Source organism: Squalius cephalus, assembly GCF_949319135.1.
Source record: "Squalius cephalus genome assembly, chromosome: 11".
NCBI classification, from domain to species: domain Eukaryota; kingdom Metazoa; phylum Chordata; class Actinopteri; order Cypriniformes; family Leuciscidae; genus Squalius; species Squalius cephalus.
This window is the reverse complement of record NC_137132.1, coordinates 7170193-7190710: the sequence shown is the minus strand read 5'-3', so window position 1 is coordinate 7190710 and position 20518 is coordinate 7170193. Positions and strand designations below refer to the sequence as shown.

Here is a 20518-nt window from a genome sequence, read left to right as displayed (position 1 = left end):
CGAGGAGCTTCTTGACTACCTCGATGACTTCAGCCCTCAGCCTCTGCTTCCTCAATGGAAGACGTGACCACGGGATTGAGGAGATCTTCGAAGTATTCCTTCCACCGTCCAACGACATCCCCAGTTGAGGTCAACAGCTGCCCAACTCCACTGTAGACAGCATTAGTAGGGCACTGCTTCCCTCTCCTGAGGTGCCGGACGGTTTGCCAGAATCTCTTCGAGGCCAGCCGATAGTCCTTCTCCATAGCCTCACCGAACTCCTCACAGGCCCGAGTTTTTGCCTCCACAACCACCCGGGCTGCAGTCCACTCGGCCTGTCGGTACCCGTCAGCTGCCTCAGAGGTGGGAGTTGAAGATCTCTCTGACAGGGGATTCGGCCAAACATTCCCAGCAGACCCTTATAGTACGCTTGGGTCTGCCGAGTCTGTCCAGCTTCCTCCCCCGCCATCGGATCCAACTCACCACCAGGTGATGATCAGTTGACAGCTCTGCCCCTCTCTTCACCCGAGTGTCCAAGACATACGGCCGTAGGTCAGATGAAACGACCACAAAGTCGATCATCGACCTACGGCCTAGGGTGTCCTGGTGCCACATGCACTGATGGACACCCTTATGCTTGAACATGGTGTTCGTTATGGACCAACTGTAACTAGCACAGAAGTCCAATAACTGAACACCGCTCGGGTTCCCTCCAGGTGTCACTGTCGTTGCCCACGTGGGCGTTGAAGTCCCCCAGTAGAACGACCGAGTCCCCAGTCGGAGCACTTTCCAGCACCCCTCCCAGAGACTCCAAGAAGGCCAGGTGCTGCTCTGCACTGCCGTTTGGCCTGTAGGCACACACGACAGTGAGAGACCTATCCCTGACCCGTAGGCGCAGGGAAACGACCCTCTCATTCACCGGGGTGAACTCCAACACATGGCGGCTGAGCTGGGGGGCTATAAGCAAACCCACACCAGCCCGCCGCCTCTCACCATGGGCAACTCCAGAGTGGTAAAGAGTCCATCCTCTCTCAAGGAGAAAGGTTCCAGAGCCCAAGCCGTGCGTAGAGGTGATCCCGACTAGCTCTAGTTGGAACCTCTCAACCTCACGCATAATCTCAGGCTCCTTCCCCACCAGCGAGGTGACGTTCCACGTCCCTAGAGCTAGTTTCCGTGTCCAGGGATCGGGTTGTCAAGGCCCCGCCTTCGACTGCCGCCCGGTCCTCTCAGCACCGGCCCCTTACGGTCCCTCCTGTAGGTGGTGAGCCCACGGGAAGGCGGCCGCTCCTTCGAGCTGAGCCCGGCCAGACCCTGTGGGGGGAGGCCCGGCCGCCAGGCGCTCGCATACGAGCCCTAACCCCGGGCCTGGCTCCAGGGTGGGGCCCCGGCTGCGCCATACCGGGCGACGTCAAGGTCCTCGATTTAATGTTACTCATAAAGGGTTTTTTGAACCACTCTTAGTCTGACCCGTCGCCTAGGACCTGTTTTGGGAGACCTGAAGGATTACAAATTTAAGAATCTATTTCAAATATGCTTCCTTACATAACATCACGGTGAAGAATACTGATTTTAGCATTTGAGGTTTTAATTTAGATTCCAATATAGACGGAGAAAGTTTAGCAGCGGTTATGATGATTATATCAAGAGATTCCTGATAGTCCTGTTCTCTAAATGAGTCAATTCCTGAGACTCTCACCCTCACCCTTTGTCTTTATGCATTTCCTGACCAGTAAGCTCAATGTACAGCTGTGCTTTTGTCTCTGTGATCATGTGAAGGTATGGGTGATACCGTCAGGCTGATTGGATAATTTAAATGATAGTGTTATGCTGATTGGTTCTGTCTCTCTTGAGCAAGCCGGATAACCTGCCAAACTGGTTTTGACTTGATTGAATCAAATCATGCCTATGCTTTGTCTTGATTTGTCTCCAGCTCCAAAAGTCCCTCCTCCTTGTAAATGTATAAAAACTATACTGTATAGAACTCAGATAGATTTGGGAAGAACTGCAGCCACGTCAACGCGAAGTCCTCAATAAAGAATAACTTCTTGAACGTGATCCCAAATACTCCTGGTTCATGCTTCGATGAAAGAAAAACTTTCCAACAGACCCTACCAGGGTCATATAGCCCCAGACAACATAGCTCCTAGGGCTTATTCGGGTACTCAAACCCCTTCACCACGTTAAGATGGCAGTTCAAGGAGGGGCCATCATTTATCTATGCATCATCTTTTTACTCTTAATTAATTTTATAATTGTATCATATTTCTCTTTTAATTTCTTTTATAACTTTTAATTTTCCTTGCTTTTATGTTGTGATTATTTTAATCCCTTTCTGTAAAGAACTTTGAATTGCCATAGTGTATGAAATGTGCTATATATATCTATAAACTTGCCTTGGCAAGTTCTTCCAGTGTTTCATCTTCGGACTTGTGCTTGGATTGATATGGTAAAATCAACGTCATTGTTCGTTACTGTCTTTAGTTTACAGTGTAGGAAGCCTCAGGACAAGCAGATCTGATGTTGTTATGGCAATGGGCGTTTTTGTTTTCGACACAAATGCATAAATCAGTCACAACAGACTGAGCTGTCTGGCCAATCAGAACAGAGTAGCTCACGAAAAGGCGGGATTTAGAGAGACTAATTCATCTGATGAGTCGTTTGAGAATCCTTGAAAATGTGGTGAAGAGCAAAAGTATATTATGAGAAAATTAAACCGTTTTTTGACCTTTGATGCATGTAAACATGTATACTAATCTAAAAATTAAAAATACCTTTTAGACAGACGAAAGAGAAAACACAAGGCTGCGTCTGAAGAGGACCGCCAACTGTCACTACACAGCTGAGAGTTGCCATGGATATGTTGCGTAACATAAGGAATGACGTCACTCAAAACAACACCAGAAAACTTTAAAATAGCATAATAGGGGCACATTAAAATATTAGCAACACATAAAAAATAACTGTAAGCAATGTCCAAAAATTATTTCTCATATCTTGAATATATTACAGATAATGTTCTGATAATATAAAATGCCATACTTTAATCATATTTTTATAGAAATGTAATACCTGAGATCAGTATGTGTATCTCCACTCTTAAAATGTATTATCTTATCCATAGACGCGTCACTCCTCATAGACACACAGCTGGGCTCTGGTTCTGATCTCTTCTGATGAACTGAACTATAACAGAGTTTAAAGTTAAACATATTTGCCATATTCAACACAATACATATCCATTTATCAATTAAACAATCACTCTTCATGATTATTTAATTTACAGTTATTACAAAAATTGTACATTGAAATGAGTTCTTTCACAGATGTCTCTCTGTGTGAGCAACACTATACTGTATGCATTAAAATATTACATTAAAACATTCTTCTTGTACATTGTTAATATCTTGTACAATATATTACTGATAATGTTTTGATAATATAAAATGCCATGTATTCATATTTTTATAGAAATGTAATACCTGAGATCAGTCTGTGTATCTCCACTCTTAAAATGTATTATATTATCCATAGACGCGTCACTCCTCATAGACACACAGCTGGGCTCTGGTTCTGATCTCTTCTGATGAACTAAACTGAAAAAAAATGAATGGTGATAATATTTTCATATAAGTTCTTAAGAGGCATTTTAATAAAAAAAAACTGGCTGGTCAAATGGTTTTCAATAAAATTACAGTTTTTGACTGTATGATACCTGTAACCTGGATACAAATCTTCATCTCTGGATGTTTGAGTTTCATCCATGATGAAGCTGAACAGCTGAAACAGAATCTGATCTTCACCACTGACTCTGAATGGAAATGACAAACAATAATTCAGCTGAACGGAGCCTGAGATTCAGAGAAACAGGATCATGAGACGCGGCGTTCACTCAAATACACGTTAGCCGTATATTAACACATGCTAAATAAATCACAGACAACACGAAACAATGAAACCAAATTTTGTTCTAAAATAAAACTTTTAATCAAACAAACACATATAAAATAACGAATATGCCCTTTAGGGGAAATAGGCTAATATTGACCTAAATGCGGAAGTCACCTGTAAACCGTCTCGAGAACTGAACACTCACCTTGATCAACGTTTGATCACATTCAGATTCACAAAATCCACCGCCGTTTCTATCAAGTAGTTGCACGAACATTCGTGTCTTAGCTTTTGTGAAGGTTTCCATTAAACACTTTGCATTTGATACTTTGTATGGAATCGATTCTGGCTGTTTAAATGGCGAAACATCAACTGTCATTTACGTTCACTTTTTATTTGTTACGCTCAAATCAATAACGGCGTCACGTTACGCGCGCGCTCACAGTCCTTCACGTGCACGGCAGACCCATGTAGAGATCATGAGCGCTGGTGCAGGTTCTGTTCCGCGACTCGGTGTCAGTCAGGTCAGGTGTCGTGAATCTCGCTGTAATGTCAGTGACACGTCACTATCCACTGGCACATGCCAATGAAGACCGGATGTGGCAATAAGCACAGCTCAATGTTAAAACTGCTACTGACTGTTTCGTTACTTTCTCAGACAGGTGCTTCAAATCCCTCATGCTGGATCTGTGCCCGGTTGTTTTAAAAAGTAAGAATGGAAAGCAAAATATATTTTAGCGCCTAGCGCCCTATATTGGCCAGCTGCCCCTGGTTACAAATCCTTAATCAAATTCATAAATATAATACTACTTTAACATTACTAAAAATACATATCGAGTGACTGAAACAATCTTTGTCATAGAATAGACTTATTTGATCACACCGAGATGACAGTTTCTTTCAATGTTCTTGTTTGTTTTATTTTCAGGATCTGAGGTGAATTATTACCAGTGTGTCTATAAAGGTCACCCACAAATGATATTCACACACTCATTAGAAGATGCTCATTTTTACATTAAGTAAAGCACATAAACAATACCTGAGATTTTCATTGTCATATTTTGTAAGTTGACGTTCCAGCCGGGTCTTCAAAGAAATAGATGGTTAGAAAAAAAACGTATGTAACCTTTTTTTTTTTTTTTTTGCGTGTTGCGGCGTCTCGTCTGGTTACATTGACAGTCAATGTAGAATGACCGTACAAATAGTTAATAAAACATTCATGTGATGGAATGGTTTTATAAAATATTCCAGAGAAATTCTCCCTAATAATGTTTTACAAAAATAAAATCTCTAGCGAACACATATGCTATTTGAGCATTTGGCAAGCAAAATCTCCTGAAGTTAGACTGAATGATCAGACAGAAAGACAAATTTGAGAGTACAGTACAATAATTTAATGTTTACAGTAACACGAATCTAATAAACAATAGATCCATCATAAACACACTTATATTTCATTCTAGTTTTCAGTGATTTACTGCAGTTTATTTCTAGAATGCCAAACCAGAGTAAGTGTCTGAAGCTGCTTCATACATAAAACGACATGAACAAAAGTTCCCAATCCACGACACAAGTAAACCTAATGCAAGCTGAACTGAGACTGTTAAACTTAAGCTCAGCTAAGACTGTTGTTTAGGAGTGAATGTGCATGAAAATTAAGGCTGTAAATCATCAAAACATGGAATGACAAAACAACAAAAAGGCAACACGTATATTTGCTTGTATAAATGTTGACAGCACTAACATAACAGAGGAAATAACAAAATACAGACAAGACACTTTAAAAAAATAAATAAAATTGGACTCATCTTACTCTCACCTCTACAGGAAAGCTAGAATTACTGCAACATCTGTTTTATTGCCATATTGAAATTTTATACTTCAGTGAAATCATTTTCTAAAGACTTCAGATGCCATTTTGAATCAGACACCAATGAAAACAAGGCTGTGAGAGATATTAAACGAATTGTTCACCCAATGAAATTAGCATTTCCACAAATTAAGTGGAAAAAATGTGCAGGGGGAAAAACAAAGAAAGTGATGCTGCATTGATGTCATGTTAAAATTACCATTATTACGAGTTCATGATTAATAAAACCAACTAGTAAAATTTGCTATTACTAGTTGACTGTTGTGATGTGATATAAAAATAACTGAAATTGCAGCAGCTCCAACAGTTAAAGATAGTTAGTTTGGTATCTGTAAGCATTAGTTTGATATTTACTATATTTTGATGAAGTTTTAATATTACTATAATATTAATGTAAAGATGGTGTGAATGTACTTCTATCCCTCACAGCTTCGTTTTCATTCACATCTAAACTGATTAGAGTGTAAAGCAAGAACAGTCTGCGGCTGTGCTCATCCTACACAATCTATATTATCAGATTATTATGAACTCCAATAAAGTAAATCAATAATCTCACAGATTTGCCAGATCATACAGCGGGTGAGGATGCAGGTTTAGTTGATCACTGCTGTCTGAGAGCCTGAGCGAGTCGGCGGGAGTCAAGCGATCATTTTCTCTTGGTCTTGATCCTCTTTCTTCTCATTGGTCGGTTGAGGCTTTGGAGGGGGCGTGTCCAGCCGCGCCCAGGTTATAGGCTCCGCCTTCTTCATGACCACCTCCACTTTAGAGGCCATCATGTTAACAACACTCTTACTGATGTCAATCACCTGTCAAACACACAATCATATATCAACAAAAAATAACCCAAATACACTGCAAAATCATGAACTTTGAATTCTTCTTAACAAAACATCTAATAACGCCATCTAATGGATGAAATTCACATTGTAAATCATTGACTTGAAAGTGTTAAGTCTCTTTTTCTAACTTTTTAGTACTAATGTAATCCAATCAAATATTGGCATAAATAAATGGGAGAATTACATAGTTGGGCATTTCTCAGATTAAGGGCCAAATTGGGTTGCTGCAATTTTGAAAATTAAAATTCCAAATTTGACTAATTGGTATACATGAAATTATCAGTCCTTAAGTCAGGAGCGACGTTATGAGCTTGGTTGGGACCATAAGATAAGGGAATTTATGATTTTTTGCCATTTTCTTAACTATGTCAAGTAAATGTGTCATTACCATCACATCATCGAATATATGTAAAAAATAAAACTTAAATGATAAATCAGTGCTTTTAAAACATTTTGTGGTTTCACATAACAATCTATTTTATCTTGAACTTAATGGGATTGTTGATTTTTACTTGTAAGATGAATTATAGTCATTTAAGTATCTAAATTTCTGATTCATTACTCTACCCTGGCTTGGAATATAAGCTTATTTAAAGTGAATGCCATATATCAAAACTTTTTAATGCAGTGATAATTTAGACTGTCCAACATTGTCAGAAATATATAATTGTAGGATGTTTTTGTAATTTATACATAATTTATTGGCAAAAATATGTATGGTGATGGGGATGACACTGCAGTTCTGGTAATGACAGTTTGTTGCGGTGATGACAAATCACTGATCATAAGCTATTAAGCTATATTAATTTAAGAGCCTAAGTGACTTCAGACCAACAAAAAAAACACCAGCTAGTAATCTGTTTAAACATCATAACATGGTTTAATCTGATTATGGAAGACCAAACATGAACTGTGTTCCTTGTGAACAGGATTGGTTCGGTATTATTATAGTCTAAACAGACTATTTAATCATTTCATAGCCATGTTGAATAAAAAAAAACATGAAACAGGAGGGCAGTTAAGACCAGGTTGTCACAGTTGTGTTCTGTTTGTGTAAGTCCTATTAGTCCTATTTTGGTGTGTGTAACCTTCTGCCTGTCTGTACCCGTTGGAAATTATTATAAGTAAAAGTTTGTATTGGAACTTTTGTGTCCTCATCTTCTTCTGCCTGCACCACACAGTAACAGATCTACGTACCTCCAAAATGGATGATAGAGCTCAGTTTATTTCGGTGGCTCAGGAGAGCACTGATTTTTTTAGTTTCACAATGAACTTCTGTCATCTTGCATTTATCAGCCTGCTTGTTCCTGATCGGGGTCACTAGTTTCAACCGTCCCGTTTATCTCCCTGACACCACGGGACTGAATTGGAGGGAAACTGTCCTCCGGTGTCTGAAAAGTGTCAGGCTTTGATCAGGAACACAGCCAGAGCCAGGGAATCCTCACACCTCACCGTCTGAGCCCTCAGCCAAGATGGCCGCGGCCATGCCCAGTCCAGAGTCTTGTCCCTCCGGGACCACCCGTCCAGAGTCTCGTCCCGCCGAGACCGCCCTTCCTGGATCTCGTCTAACCTAACTGAGAATCTTCACATCATGTCTACCGAGCCTGAGAATCTTGCCTGACCAGCCTGAACTTCACGTCGAGCCCGCCGAGCCAGAGACGCTTCACATCAGTCCTGCCAAGCCTGCGCTTCACGTCAGTCCGGTTGAGTCTGAATCTTCTGTCCTGAATCTGAATTCCCACCCAGCCTCCCTCTCCCAACTCCTTCCTTCTGCCTCCTCTCAACCCTTCTTCCACCACTGCCAGTCAGCCCCTCTGCTCCTCTAACAACCTTCGGGGAAGTGGAGTCACCGTGGGTCTGCCTGTCACCCACTCAATCAGGGTCGGTGGATCCCCGGTCTCCGCCACCGACCTCCTCGACCCGGGACTCCGCTGCGGCCTGTCAGACCATTGGCTTCGCCGTGGCTCCTGCCTCCCTCATCTCCGCCGTGGCCCATCAGTCCACCAGCTCCGCCGGGCTCCCTCGTCCCCCCGGTTCCACCTTAGTCATTCCTCGCCCTGCCCTCGCCTTGGGACTACCCTCCTCTGGCTTCACCTCATCCCTTCGTCCCTCTGGCTCCGTTGAGCTCCTCTCTCCCTCCAGCTCCACATTGGTCCTCGGTCACTCCGGCTTCACCGTGGCCTTCTGGATCCCCGCCTGCGCATCAGTCGCCAGAGCCATCTGCATCACCAAGTCCCTCCAGATCCTCTGCATTGCCCTGTCTCGTTGGCTCTCCGGCTCCACCCTGGTCTCCTCTTCCACCTGCTTTGCCCCCGTCAGTCGGCCCCCTTTAGTTGTCAGCCCTGCCTCCACCATGGCTCCTCCCTCCGTCGGCTCCGCCCTGGCTGTCTGCACTGCCTGCTCCACCCTGGTCCCTCTAGCCTTTTGTCTGCCCTCACATACTGTACGGATATCAGGAGATCCTGGAGGACTTTTCATTGAAAGATATTTTTCTATTTCTCTTTTTTCTCTGTCCTTAGCTCTCTTCCTTTGTTGATTAACTTTCCATCTGTGTTCTCGCGTGCTCAATAGGGAAACAGATTTCAATTTTCCTGTTTCTCTTCTTCTACGATATCTCTCTTTCTCACTCTGCAGCAGTGGGGATTTCTTTAAGACTACAAGGGAAGCTCGGCTTCCCCTATAATGTCAAAAAATGTATGGTCAAATATGTACTATTGTGTTAACATTTAATTGACTAAAAATGCGTTAGAACACGTTCATCTCAAAGACGAGTTCGTTCAGAATCAGTTACATATAGCAGGTCAGCTAAATGGATTTCCTTCTCATACATTCCCGTGGCTTCACAGTGCATTTCCCTGTTGAAGCCCAGCGTCCATTGACTTCAATGGGGCTGCTTCGAACTGTTTTTTTTCAGTGCTTCAAAACTAGATGGTCATTGGATAAATGCTGCGATTATGTCCCGCCCACGGACGCTCACCGTCTCTGGAGTGAATGAGGAGTGGGCTGGTCTGGACTCTGGGCTTCTGCGTGATGATTGGAGGGTCTGTCGAAAGGCTGCATCTCCTTTTGATTGACAGCGATTTCATACAATAAAAAGTCGCTGACGCTGAAGCTGTTCGAGCTCAGTCCCATTGCAGATTTTGCAAATGTAGTCAAACTTCTTTGTATTTGCTTGTCGAAATTGCTAGCCAATTTTCATAATACAATTCACACAATTATACATTTATATCTTTATTATATTATTACTTATTCTATTTTTTATATTATTATTATTATTATTAGAAGTAATAATAAAAAAATAATTATTAAAATAATAATAAAAAAAATGTTAGTAGTATTATTATACTTTATTATATTATTATTTATACCTTTATTATATTATTACATTTATACAATTATACCTAACTCTGCTGGCCATTGAGAGTAACTGGAAAAGACGGCTAGTTGGTATGACAGGGTCACAGAGCATTTTCTTGAAAAGGAACATAGGGCAGAATTTACGTATAAATAAATGGACAATTTTTATGATGTAGGCTGAAAATGAGCTTCCCCTCTTTGAAAGACCAACAGCCGCCACTGCTCTGCAGATACTGTGCATATTTCTCAGGATTATCTTTTAGACGTTTTCTGTATGATTTGGACCTTTGGGCAGCTGCTTTTGGAGCCATGTCACACCTAAACACAACAATTATAATGAATTAATTTAGTATTTTAAAAACAAATGCATTACTTAATATAGTGACTTTTGATTGGTAAATATATATTAATTCATTTAACATAATGTATTCAACATAAATTCTTTAAAGAACAGTATGTTTAATGTATCTGCCGTCATCACCACCACAACCTGTCATTACCAGCACAAGCTGTAATGTGCTGGTAATGACTGTGCTGGTAATGACATTTTTGTCAAAAAACTAGCTTTACTAGCAAAGACAATGACTAAGCAAGTGTAGCTAGCTTTCTACATGTAATGTACACCATTTTAACTATTAAAGTTATAAAAATAATCCAAAAATGTTTAAAAATACAGAAATACAACACATATGGTAATGACGCATAATGTGTACATGCCCAACACAAAGAATAAAGAGTAGATTTACTTACTTTTCTGGACATAAAGGCATCAGTCTTGCAGCTTGAAATCCATGTGCTCCACTATGATATTAGGTTACCATGGCTACCAAATAAACTTTTGATGAAAAAAAAGTAGGAAAGTGGCTTTATGCAGAGCGTGTTGGTAATGACGGCTAAACCATGGGACAGGTAGAAATTAAGCAAAATAAAGTACAAAATGCATATATATGCTTAATCTGTGCATGTAGTTTATTAGTTCAAGTAACATTTAATTAATTTGCATATTTTTTTTAATTAATTTGTAATAAATAATGTTTGAGATATGGCACGACATGTGAAAACTCTGGTGGTGGACAACATCAAAACACAGATAATGTACCACAAAACACCAATAAAATGCGTTAAAATCATTAGTAAGAGCAGCCATAAAAAAGTCTAGGCTTGTTTTTGTTTATACTAATTAGTGGTGCTAAAATGTATTAGATTTAATTCGTTTTTAATAGAATTATACCCTTTGGACAGAAATAGGCCCGAATTCTGGGAAATACCCAGTTAAACAAATGTATGTAATATATATTTTAAGTTAATTATTTAATTGTCCTCCCACTACCTCATTCATTTAAAAAAAATTAAATAAACTAAAATATCACATTTGAAAATAATGTGTGCACAATTTATATTTGTCTAATACTATTATTTATATACTATTATAGTTTTATTTTGAATTAGATTTATTTATTTTTATTTTCAGCTTTCATTTTAATTTCAGTATTTTTGTTATGTTTTCTTTTAAGCTTTAATTTTTTTTATTTCAGCTTTAGAAATGTCAGCACTTCAACTATGATTTCTTTCAGTTCTTTCAACATTTCAAATGTATTTCTTTTCATCTAATATTTGTAGATTTTGAAATACACTGTTGAATAACACTGTTGTCTACAAAGTAATTTCAAGCACTTTAGCAGATTTTAGAACAAATGTTTTTTAAGATCATAATTAAGATAAAAAATGTAATTAAGAAAAGTTTATAAGATCATCAAATTATCTGAATAAATTGTGGTATTATAGTTAGTAAAACTAAACTAAAGTAAAACTAAACAGAATGATTTGTTACTTTAAATAAAATAAAAAAGGAAATAAAATGAAATATTTAAAAAAAAAACTTTATCTTATTGTATTTCAGCCGTTTGCAAGGCAACATTTTAGTACTAAAATATCAAACTAAAACTGAAATAAAAAGTAAACTAATAAAAAAAATAATCAAAAACGAACAAAAACATACAAATTAACTAAAATTAAAATTCAAAATATAAAAAATAAAAGCTAGTTCAAAATATGAATAAATCAATAATGTTATCTCAATGACAGTAAATGTGTTTTACCGACAGATAATGGCTGGTCACTGAAACTCACCCCCCACAGGCTCATCTTCAGCTCAAACTCTTTTTCTCCATCAAAGATCAGACGCATTTTCAGCTGCCGAAAAAATCATTCATCAGACAACAAAAGTACAGACCATTAATAAAGAACATCACCACACTGGACAATGGCAAACACACATATATCACTTTAAACAGTCGAACTCCCTCACCGAGATGCTGCTCGCTTCCACAGAACAAAGCTCAGGATTCGAGTTCTTTGCATAGATAGACATGGTCACATGACTTCCTGTCTGGTGCCAATCAAATCGACATGGAGCCACTTTGTTACCCTGCAGGGACAGAAAACACACGTGTTTGAGAATCATAGTATATCATGTGATATTGACCTGATGGACATGAAGCCATTGCTCGGCTCACCGTGTCTTTCCTCCACTGGTGTGATCCTTCATTACAGCCCTCCTGAGACAGGAATGAGTTAAAATCAGACGTCTTCCTCTTACAGCAGCTCCAGTACTTCATCCTGAAACCATGCATGTGCATAAAATACCGACTAAAAAGATGAAATAGTCGCTTTCAGCATCAGTTATAAATTCTCCTCACCCCTCGTGGAAGATGGGCACTCCAGGATGATATGAACACGTTTCTGCATCAGTCTTTGGTCCGTTGTATGTCTGATAATCATAATGGCATAATATTAGCACACATATTTCATTTAAAAAAAGGTTAATACTACTGTATACAGAAAGGTTCCATCTCTTAACATTAAGTATATTAGTAAACGTGAACTAACAATGAAAAATACTAAACCATTTATTAATCTTCATTTACAAATATGCTGACAGATCAAATACTGTAGATAAAATCTAAAATTGTATCAGTTAATATTATGTAATGTTCCTGAAATTACATTGAACAGTTGTATTTTTTATTAACAAAGATTAAAAAATACTGTGACAAATGTATCACTCAATGTTATAATGTATTTAATGATGTTTAAGAGGCCATTTGATGTCTTGATTTTGTTTTTGGGCTCTACAAGAATAGGTTTTCATGCTTTCATGTTAAAAAACACATTATTTTCCCATATTCTCCATTGTTGCAGCTCCTCTCTTCCCAGTCTGTCAGTAACGCTCTGTTTAGTTCCTGTCTCTATGAAGCCCCTCCTTCTGAAAAGCACACTGTGCTCTGATTGGTCGGCTGTATCAGAGTGTTGTGATTGGTCAAGCGCTTCGAGTGTGTTTGGGAAATGTCCCGCCCCTTACCATAACCTCGAGTTTCAACACACTACTAACTAACTCAACCAGGCTCCGCCCCTTTATTCTGCATATTTATTATTTAAATGAGGAATATTGTGACGTGTTCGTTCCCGGAAGAAACTCAAGACTACAATGGAGGCATTTCAGGGAGTTCAGAAACACTGACACTGATATAGAGAATAACTCCTGCTGGAGGGACTCAAACATGCTCAAACAGCAATATTACACACTAAAGAAAGATGAACATGGAAAAATCATAATAGGTCCTCTTTAACTAACAGGAGCTTATATCACCATAACATACAGCAGAAATGTTCTTCTAACCTTCGAGCAGCCTCCATTTTTACACGCCGTCCCAATTTTGACCTCACTTCCTTCCTCTTCTGGAGGTCAGAAAGATGCACATGTCAGGTTTTGCATGAGATGGTCAAGTAACTAAATAAAATGAGAATAAATCTAGAACCTCCTGCAAGGTTATAATGATGTAACGTCACCTTTCTCTTGGAGCTGAGCGGCGTCTGCGAGTCTGAGTTTCTCGAGCGTCTGGTTCAGAGACGGGGAGACTTTCCTCTGCAGCTCCACCAGCGGCTCCTCAGCGCTGAAACAACATTTATAAAGCGCTTTATACAATACACATCCTTTCAAAGCAGCTTTAGCAGCCATTATAGCGATGATGAAGACGATGATGAAGAGGAGGAAGAGTTACCTGGGTCTCTGGATGGACTCCAGTGGTTTGGGGGCCTGGATGATATACTCATTAAACCTGGGCTTCAGATCCTCCAGCTCTTTCTTCTCTCCTGAGACCTTCACGTCTGGTTTCACGGGTTCAAGCGGCTTCTCGCTGTTATGAGGACCTTTAGTGCAGCCCTGACAGAGAACGAGCCATAAAACAGGAGACATTTGCATGCATTTGCTTTATCTCAGTGACAGAATTCATGGATATCGAAGAGATAAAGGAATTTTACATGGTTCTGATATCGGTTAGCAGCTGAGAGTTAGAGAATTAAAACACACCAGTGCAAAACAGAAAATAGTTTTAATAATTAACACTTAAAATAATATTAACAAACATTATATGCATGTTTGTGAAGCAGTGTCAGCGTGGCATGTGATCACAAATATCAGTTTAATATATTAATTATTATTATTTAATAATAATAATAATTCATATAAAAATATACAATCTAAAAATATTTTAAAGTTAATGCTTCAAGTAATGTTTCAGGGAAAAAAAATAAGGCAAATGAATTAAGTTATGTGACAATTTCCTTTACAAATGAATGATCTTTTATACATTAAATAATGTTTGATGATCTTTTATTATAATGTAAGAGCCCTTGATAAGGAGGATAGCACATAATTCATTGAGCTCTAGTAGTATGCAGTGCTGTCCAGTTTACAATAACCATGCTTGCTCTCGTTAGGTCATTGAAACTAAGAGTATGAGGGTAAATAATAGATAGCGCAGTATACTAATAATAAGTATCACTTTAGATTATGAATAAACTTTGTAACTAAATTAGTGTAACAAACACTCACCCTCCGGATTGATCCTGGATCAAATCTCAGCCCGCACTCATATCACTGTTTCTTTGTTATTGGCTTTAGAAATACTTGCCATCAAGAGGAATATGATAGAAATTAACATTGCAATCAGTAATTAACTCCTGTGTTCAGAGGCAGGAGGGGAAAAACAAGAATCCGGTAAAAGAATGTGAAGATTTATTTGGAAACATTAATAGATCATCATATAAAAAATAGATTAATAATAAAAAAAATATTTGACAGAAATACATTTTCAGTGAAATTATTTGCATAATCGTTGTCTTCCTCTGCTGGTATAATTTACAACATCTCTTCTGTAGTGAAACTCTTGATAAAACTTATAACACTTTTCTGTATTGTCTGTATTGCACAATAAATCTATTGTCTAAGGCTTGTTTTCACTTTGCTTTAACCGTTTGCCACGTATTTTAAGTGTTTCACGATCTACATTGTAATCAATATCTAACAAATTTGAAACAATTCAAAGCTGCTTTTTTCAGCACTCCTTTTCATGAGCCATTACTATAGAACAAGAAACTGGTGTGAAGTCACACACACACACGTCAGTGAGATCGCTGTGTGTCTCTGTGTCTTCAGTCTCTGTAGCGGCTCTTTATTCACCATCAGCTGATCCTGAGGAAACTGAACTGACGTCTAAACACTGAGAGTCCTACAATAAAACACACAGACAGACACATATGAGTATGAGACATTACTGAGTCACATCACATCTGGAGATCATTTCAGGAAAACACAGCCAGAGATATTAATATATTCAAATTACAGCCAGAGATATTAATGAAAAACTGGAATAGATTAATAACAGCAAATGATAAACAATTCTCACTTTATCACTCAAACACACACACACCACATTTTCATGCAAACAAATAATCTGTTAGCAATCAGATTGACGGCTCAGACTGAAAAGCCTTCATGCAAACACTTTAATCGTATGAGCTCGATCTGAATGAAATTTGGATCGGATTGGGTGGTTTATTCCTTTTCTAATCCGATCGAGAGGACATGTAAACACTTGATCAGATTGAAAACCGAACCTGGAAAGTTCTGTGTGTGTGCAATGACGTAATGATGTATGATGCGTACGAGCTGTTGTAGTTGTTGAATGAAGTGTCATGAATGACCAACACAATCTCACGGCCTTCAGTCCTTCTTTCAGACTCTCATCCACAGGCTGTTTCGGGTGCAGGTAGGGCTGTTTTTACTGCGTGATAAATATAAGCAGCACGGCACAACGGTTCATGTGCTCATTGTCTCCTAATTAGGACCTGACCCGTCATATATAAATATTAAGTCTGTGGTTTAAAACAAACAAACAAAGTAGGAGAATAGTTTGTGCAAACAGCGGGAAAAATTTGTGTGTGCATGTCAAAAACTCAATTCCCATTTGAAGCTTGTGACATATAAACACACACATCAACCCAATCATTTTATTTATCGTTCATGTAAACACTATGTTTGGATTCATCAATCAGAATGAATTAATTCCAATTGACCCTTCGCTAAGCCCCGCCCTCCTTAGTTACTGTTGCAACGCCTGACAAGCTTTCGCGCCTGGCATGTCTATTACAGTATGTATGCAGGGGTGTATAACACCCAACGTAGGCTTTAAAATGACTAATTATTGCTAATTTGAGCTATTATAGCCTATTAATTTAAAATTAAACAGGTTTCAATTAAGGCTATTATAATGGTGTGTTGTATGCAAACAGCATTGTTAGTGTACAGTTTATTTATTTAGCCTTTACCTCTGATTACATGTATAACCAAATTATCATCTGAAAGTGTATGTTCTGCTCTTTCAATGGGTTGTCTCAGTTCATTTTTAGCACTAATGATCGCGGAGATATTCAAGCAATTTAGCACTATAGATATCGTGTTCTAGTTTGTGCTCACCTTTCTTTGAAATTAAGTCAGTTACCAATTGTTTCCCCTCATTTTGATTTCTTTAATTCTCCTGTCTTTCCTTTCTTTTTTGGTGGTTTGATTTGGCTTTCTTTGAGAAAGACATTTCTACAGCAGAATTTTTGCACTCCACCAGATGCTCAACTAACTAACATAAACAAAATGCATGCAGATGGATTAACCATTTGGCTCATTAGCAAGGGGTGGGACCAGTCAGTCAATCAAGTTATTCAGCCAATACACTAACTTTACATTTCATCTGACATTCATTATGAAATTTAATTTAATTAGGAAATGAAAATATCTAGGTAAAATAAAATATATTCCAGACTTTTCAAGGGCCCTCTCTCCCCTTGGGGCCCTGGTAATCAGTACTGGTTTTACCCCCAGTCCGACGCCCCTGTATGTATGCACTGGTGTCATACATTCCCAAGGAGATCATTAATAATTAATAATTTAAAGCCTAGTGTTGTTGTTGTTGTTGTGGAACACGTGTTCGACGCACGCTGCGCCTAGAGTAATTCTCCAGCAGAGTGAGCAGACATCATCCAGTGCTTAAGGAAAGAGCTAAGTTCCTTGGAGAAAACTCCTTTATATTTAATTAAAACCTTTTGATACGTTACTGCCAACTTCGAGAAAAAATATGAATAGGCGACATGACGTTCGGCTACTTTGGATATTGATAGCATAGTTGAGGTTGCATTAGCACAGCAGAAGGGTTGCTATCATGTCACAATAAGTAAGCAAGAATTTTGCAATTACAGACAGAGAATCTGAGACTTTTATTTGTTTTGTGTGTCTTATATTTGAGAGGGTTGTCACTAAATGCTTGCTTTGCTAGCGTCGTCGTCGCTAGGGTTGGGTAGCTACAGACAGACCCGGTGCTAATACGGCACTGGTGCCTTAACGACCATTATCTACCGGACCGAATATCAATGCGGATTTCTGTGCTTCATTTCAGTGCTACTGTTATGCCTGTGATTCTCTTGGATGCTCTGAAAACGGACGTTAGAAACGTGACGCTAGTCAGCAACTTTAGCATACCTTTAGCTAGTAGCTGGATTAAACACGGTTAAAATGCTGGCCAAACAGTGTAATGTGTGACTGTATTTCACTGTAGACTAGGGGTGGAACGGTACATGTATTCGTATTGAACCGAAACGGTACGGGCGTCACGGTTCGGTGTATAAATTTACACTGAGAATAGGCTTAATGTTACATGGTATAAAAATAAATAAAACACGCGTGCAAAATGCGGAACTACTGTTAAGATACGCGGGTTCTTTGGGGACCCCTAATCTGTAGCCCTGCCTTAGCTCTGAAGCAGGCTGCGATGTAAAGATTGCAATGCTGGAATATGGTGTGTGTGTGAGAGAGGGAGAGGGAGAGAGTGGCGCGGGCGCGATCCAAAAGTCGTGTGTGTTTAAAGTCGCAAAGTGTTTACTTATATTTCTCTCTCTCTCTCTCTCTCTCTGTGTGTGTGTGTGTGTGTGTGTGTGTGTGTGTGTGTGAGGCGCGGATGCGATCGAACAGTGGAAACATAAAAACATACTCAGTCAAAGTGTTTAAGTTACTGTTAATTAAAATTTTAAGGAAAACAAATATATTAATCCGAAATGTAGCAAATTCATTTTAAATTCATTTAGGTACAATTACCAAACATATCTCAAGGTCTTTTTGTCTTTTGTTCAAGTGCAGATTGGTCAAGTGTTCAATAAATGTTTTTGTTGAGAAATCTTGTCTATCTTAAGTAATTATTTGTGTTACATTTTATCTTTCAAATAGAGGTTAAAAACAAGCACATAATCGGCCAAATATCGGCCAAAATAAATCAGCAGCATTAATCGGCCATCGGCTGACCCGAATTTCAAAAGATCGGCATCGGCCTGAAAAAAAACATATCGGTCGACCTCTAATATCAACGACATAATATGCAACCGATTAGAGAATAATTTAATCAAAATTGAAGCTAAAGCCTATAGGTCCCAGTGAAAGCAGCAGCCGCCTCATACGCTGACCATTCAAATGGGAAACACACAAATTGAGGAACAGCTGTTCAATGCACAGCAGGGTAAGTGAAATTTGAAAATAATCTAATAATTATAAATCAAACAGCTTATCCATAAATCTTGTGGAATAAACACAAGACATTAGCCTAACCACTTTGCAATGATAACATTCTCCCGCTTATATTTTTAGCACGCCAGGCTACTGCTCACACGTCGTGGGTCTAATCTACAACATTTAGTTGTGAATGGGGCCTCCCACACTGCTTGATCCACGCCCGGCATTTCTCCCCTTGGGTTTTAGGACAATCCATACGCACAACGCTTCGGCATGTTTCCCTCGCTCGAAATCTTGCCAGACCTCCCGTGCCTAGTTACGGTTGCTAAGCCACGATTGGCCTGTTGTGGTTTTCTGGGTCAATTTAAAGGCTTGAAATAAAAATATACTCACAGTAGAGTAATGTCTCCAGTTTATAATGTGGTTCATCCTTCAGTTTAGAGAGACACTTCACTTCTGAATGTCCTATTTTATTCCCAGACAGACTCAGTTCTCTCAGGTGTTCAGGGTTTGATCTCAGAGCTGAAGTCAGAGCAGCAAAACCTTCATCTGTGACGCCACAACATCTCAACCTGTAGAGAACAAAGACACACACTTCACTCTCTCAGTTCAGATCAGATCTACGGAGCCCGGGAAGTCACCTGTGAGAAAAAAACAAAACAATCTGTGGCGACGGTTTTGCAATCCGTTCGCTCAGTTTATAAACCGTACTCACGAATTCTCAAACTGTTCCCTCGGTTTAACAAATCGTGCCCACAGATTAATAAACCGTACCCACGAGTTTCTAATCCGAGCTCTCAGATTTGTAAACCGTGCCTTCAGTTTTTGCAATCTGTACCCACAAATTCATAAACCGTGCCCACGCTTTCACAATCCGTTCCCACGGGTTTCTCACTCTCATTTTAGAAGAACACCAGGAGGTACGTTGTTAACGAATCTTATTGTATATTGTTTTATTGTGTATTAAGGGGAATGCATCAAATTGTCTTAACTTCATCTGCATGTTTAAAGTGATTCTCAATTGTAGCGGGTATGGGTGGAATATACGATTTAATATGAATGACATGCATCAAAATCTTTTGTTTATTTGTGATAATCTTAGCACTTTATTATTATTTTCTAACCGTGACACGACACCTCTTGTTTGATCATTAGTTTGTCTTTTTGTTGGACAAGAGGTTCATAAATGCTTCTCATGTTTGGAAAGATGTTTGATGTGTGTTTCTTTTTCAAATGCACATTAAAAGCGACTCAGACTCGCAGTGCTTTCAGATGGAGCAGTGTTTACTACTGATCAGAGCTGTACGTCACTGACAAGCTGCACATAATAAATAATCACAGCTTTTGCGATTTCATAATAGCAATAAGCAAAATCGATTTCATGTTAATTGCGATTAATCGTACAGCTCTATTTGATATGTTCACCGACAGCCAATTAATGACCGTTGAGATAAAATTTTCCCTCCGACGAGATTCTGACAGTGTCTGAAGATTTGACTCTCAGTCCTGCAGTGTGACTTCTCCTACGACAACCGTCACATTGTCTTCGTTTTTCAAGACAAGCCATGACCAAAATAAACATTAGAGATTTCGTTGTAGCCACCATTTCAATCCTGTGTGTAACGCAGCTCACATCACCAAACGTGTCATTGATTGATGATGTAAAACATGTGTTCAATCATTTACAGCTCAATA

General features: G+C 39.0%; 2 protein-coding genes across 2 annotated transcripts in view; both read right to left on the bottom strand.

Moving 5' to 3' along the window:
• The window catches only part of LOC307167552 (NACHT, LRR and PYD domains-containing protein 3-like), a 39532-nt gene extending 35090 nt beyond the window's left edge, over window positions 1-4442 (bottom strand). Inside the window, exons 1-4 of the mRNA XM_079886742.1 lie at window positions 4073-4442; window positions 3692-3787; window positions 3459-3572; window positions 3049-3162 (exon numbers count right to left, since the gene is read on the bottom strand). Coding sequence (XP_079742868.1) covers window positions 3049-3162; window positions 3459-3572; window positions 3692-3741 — 278 coding nt within the window. The 5' untranslated portion in view covers window positions 3742-3787; window positions 4073-4442. The remainder of the gene's footprint in view (window positions 1-3048; window positions 3163-3458; window positions 3573-3691; window positions 3788-4072) is intronic.
• A 1587-nt stretch (window positions 4443-6029) lies between these two features.
• Window positions 6030-14697, bottom strand: LOC307167271 (cysteine and histidine-rich domain-containing protein 1-like; the record flags this gene model as incomplete). The annotated part of the gene is made up of 9 exons (XM_079886257.1): window positions 6030-6543; window positions 12064-12126; window positions 12242-12361; window positions 12450-12552; window positions 12633-12703; window positions 13613-13671; window positions 13783-13886; window positions 13995-14155; window positions 14689-14697. The coding sequence occupies 9 exons, from the start codon at window positions 14695-14697 to the stop codon at window positions 6376-6378; spliced, it is 858 nt and encodes a 285-aa protein (XP_079742383.1). The 3' UTR covers window positions 6030-6375.
• Window positions 14698-20518: the final 5821 nt, after the last annotated feature.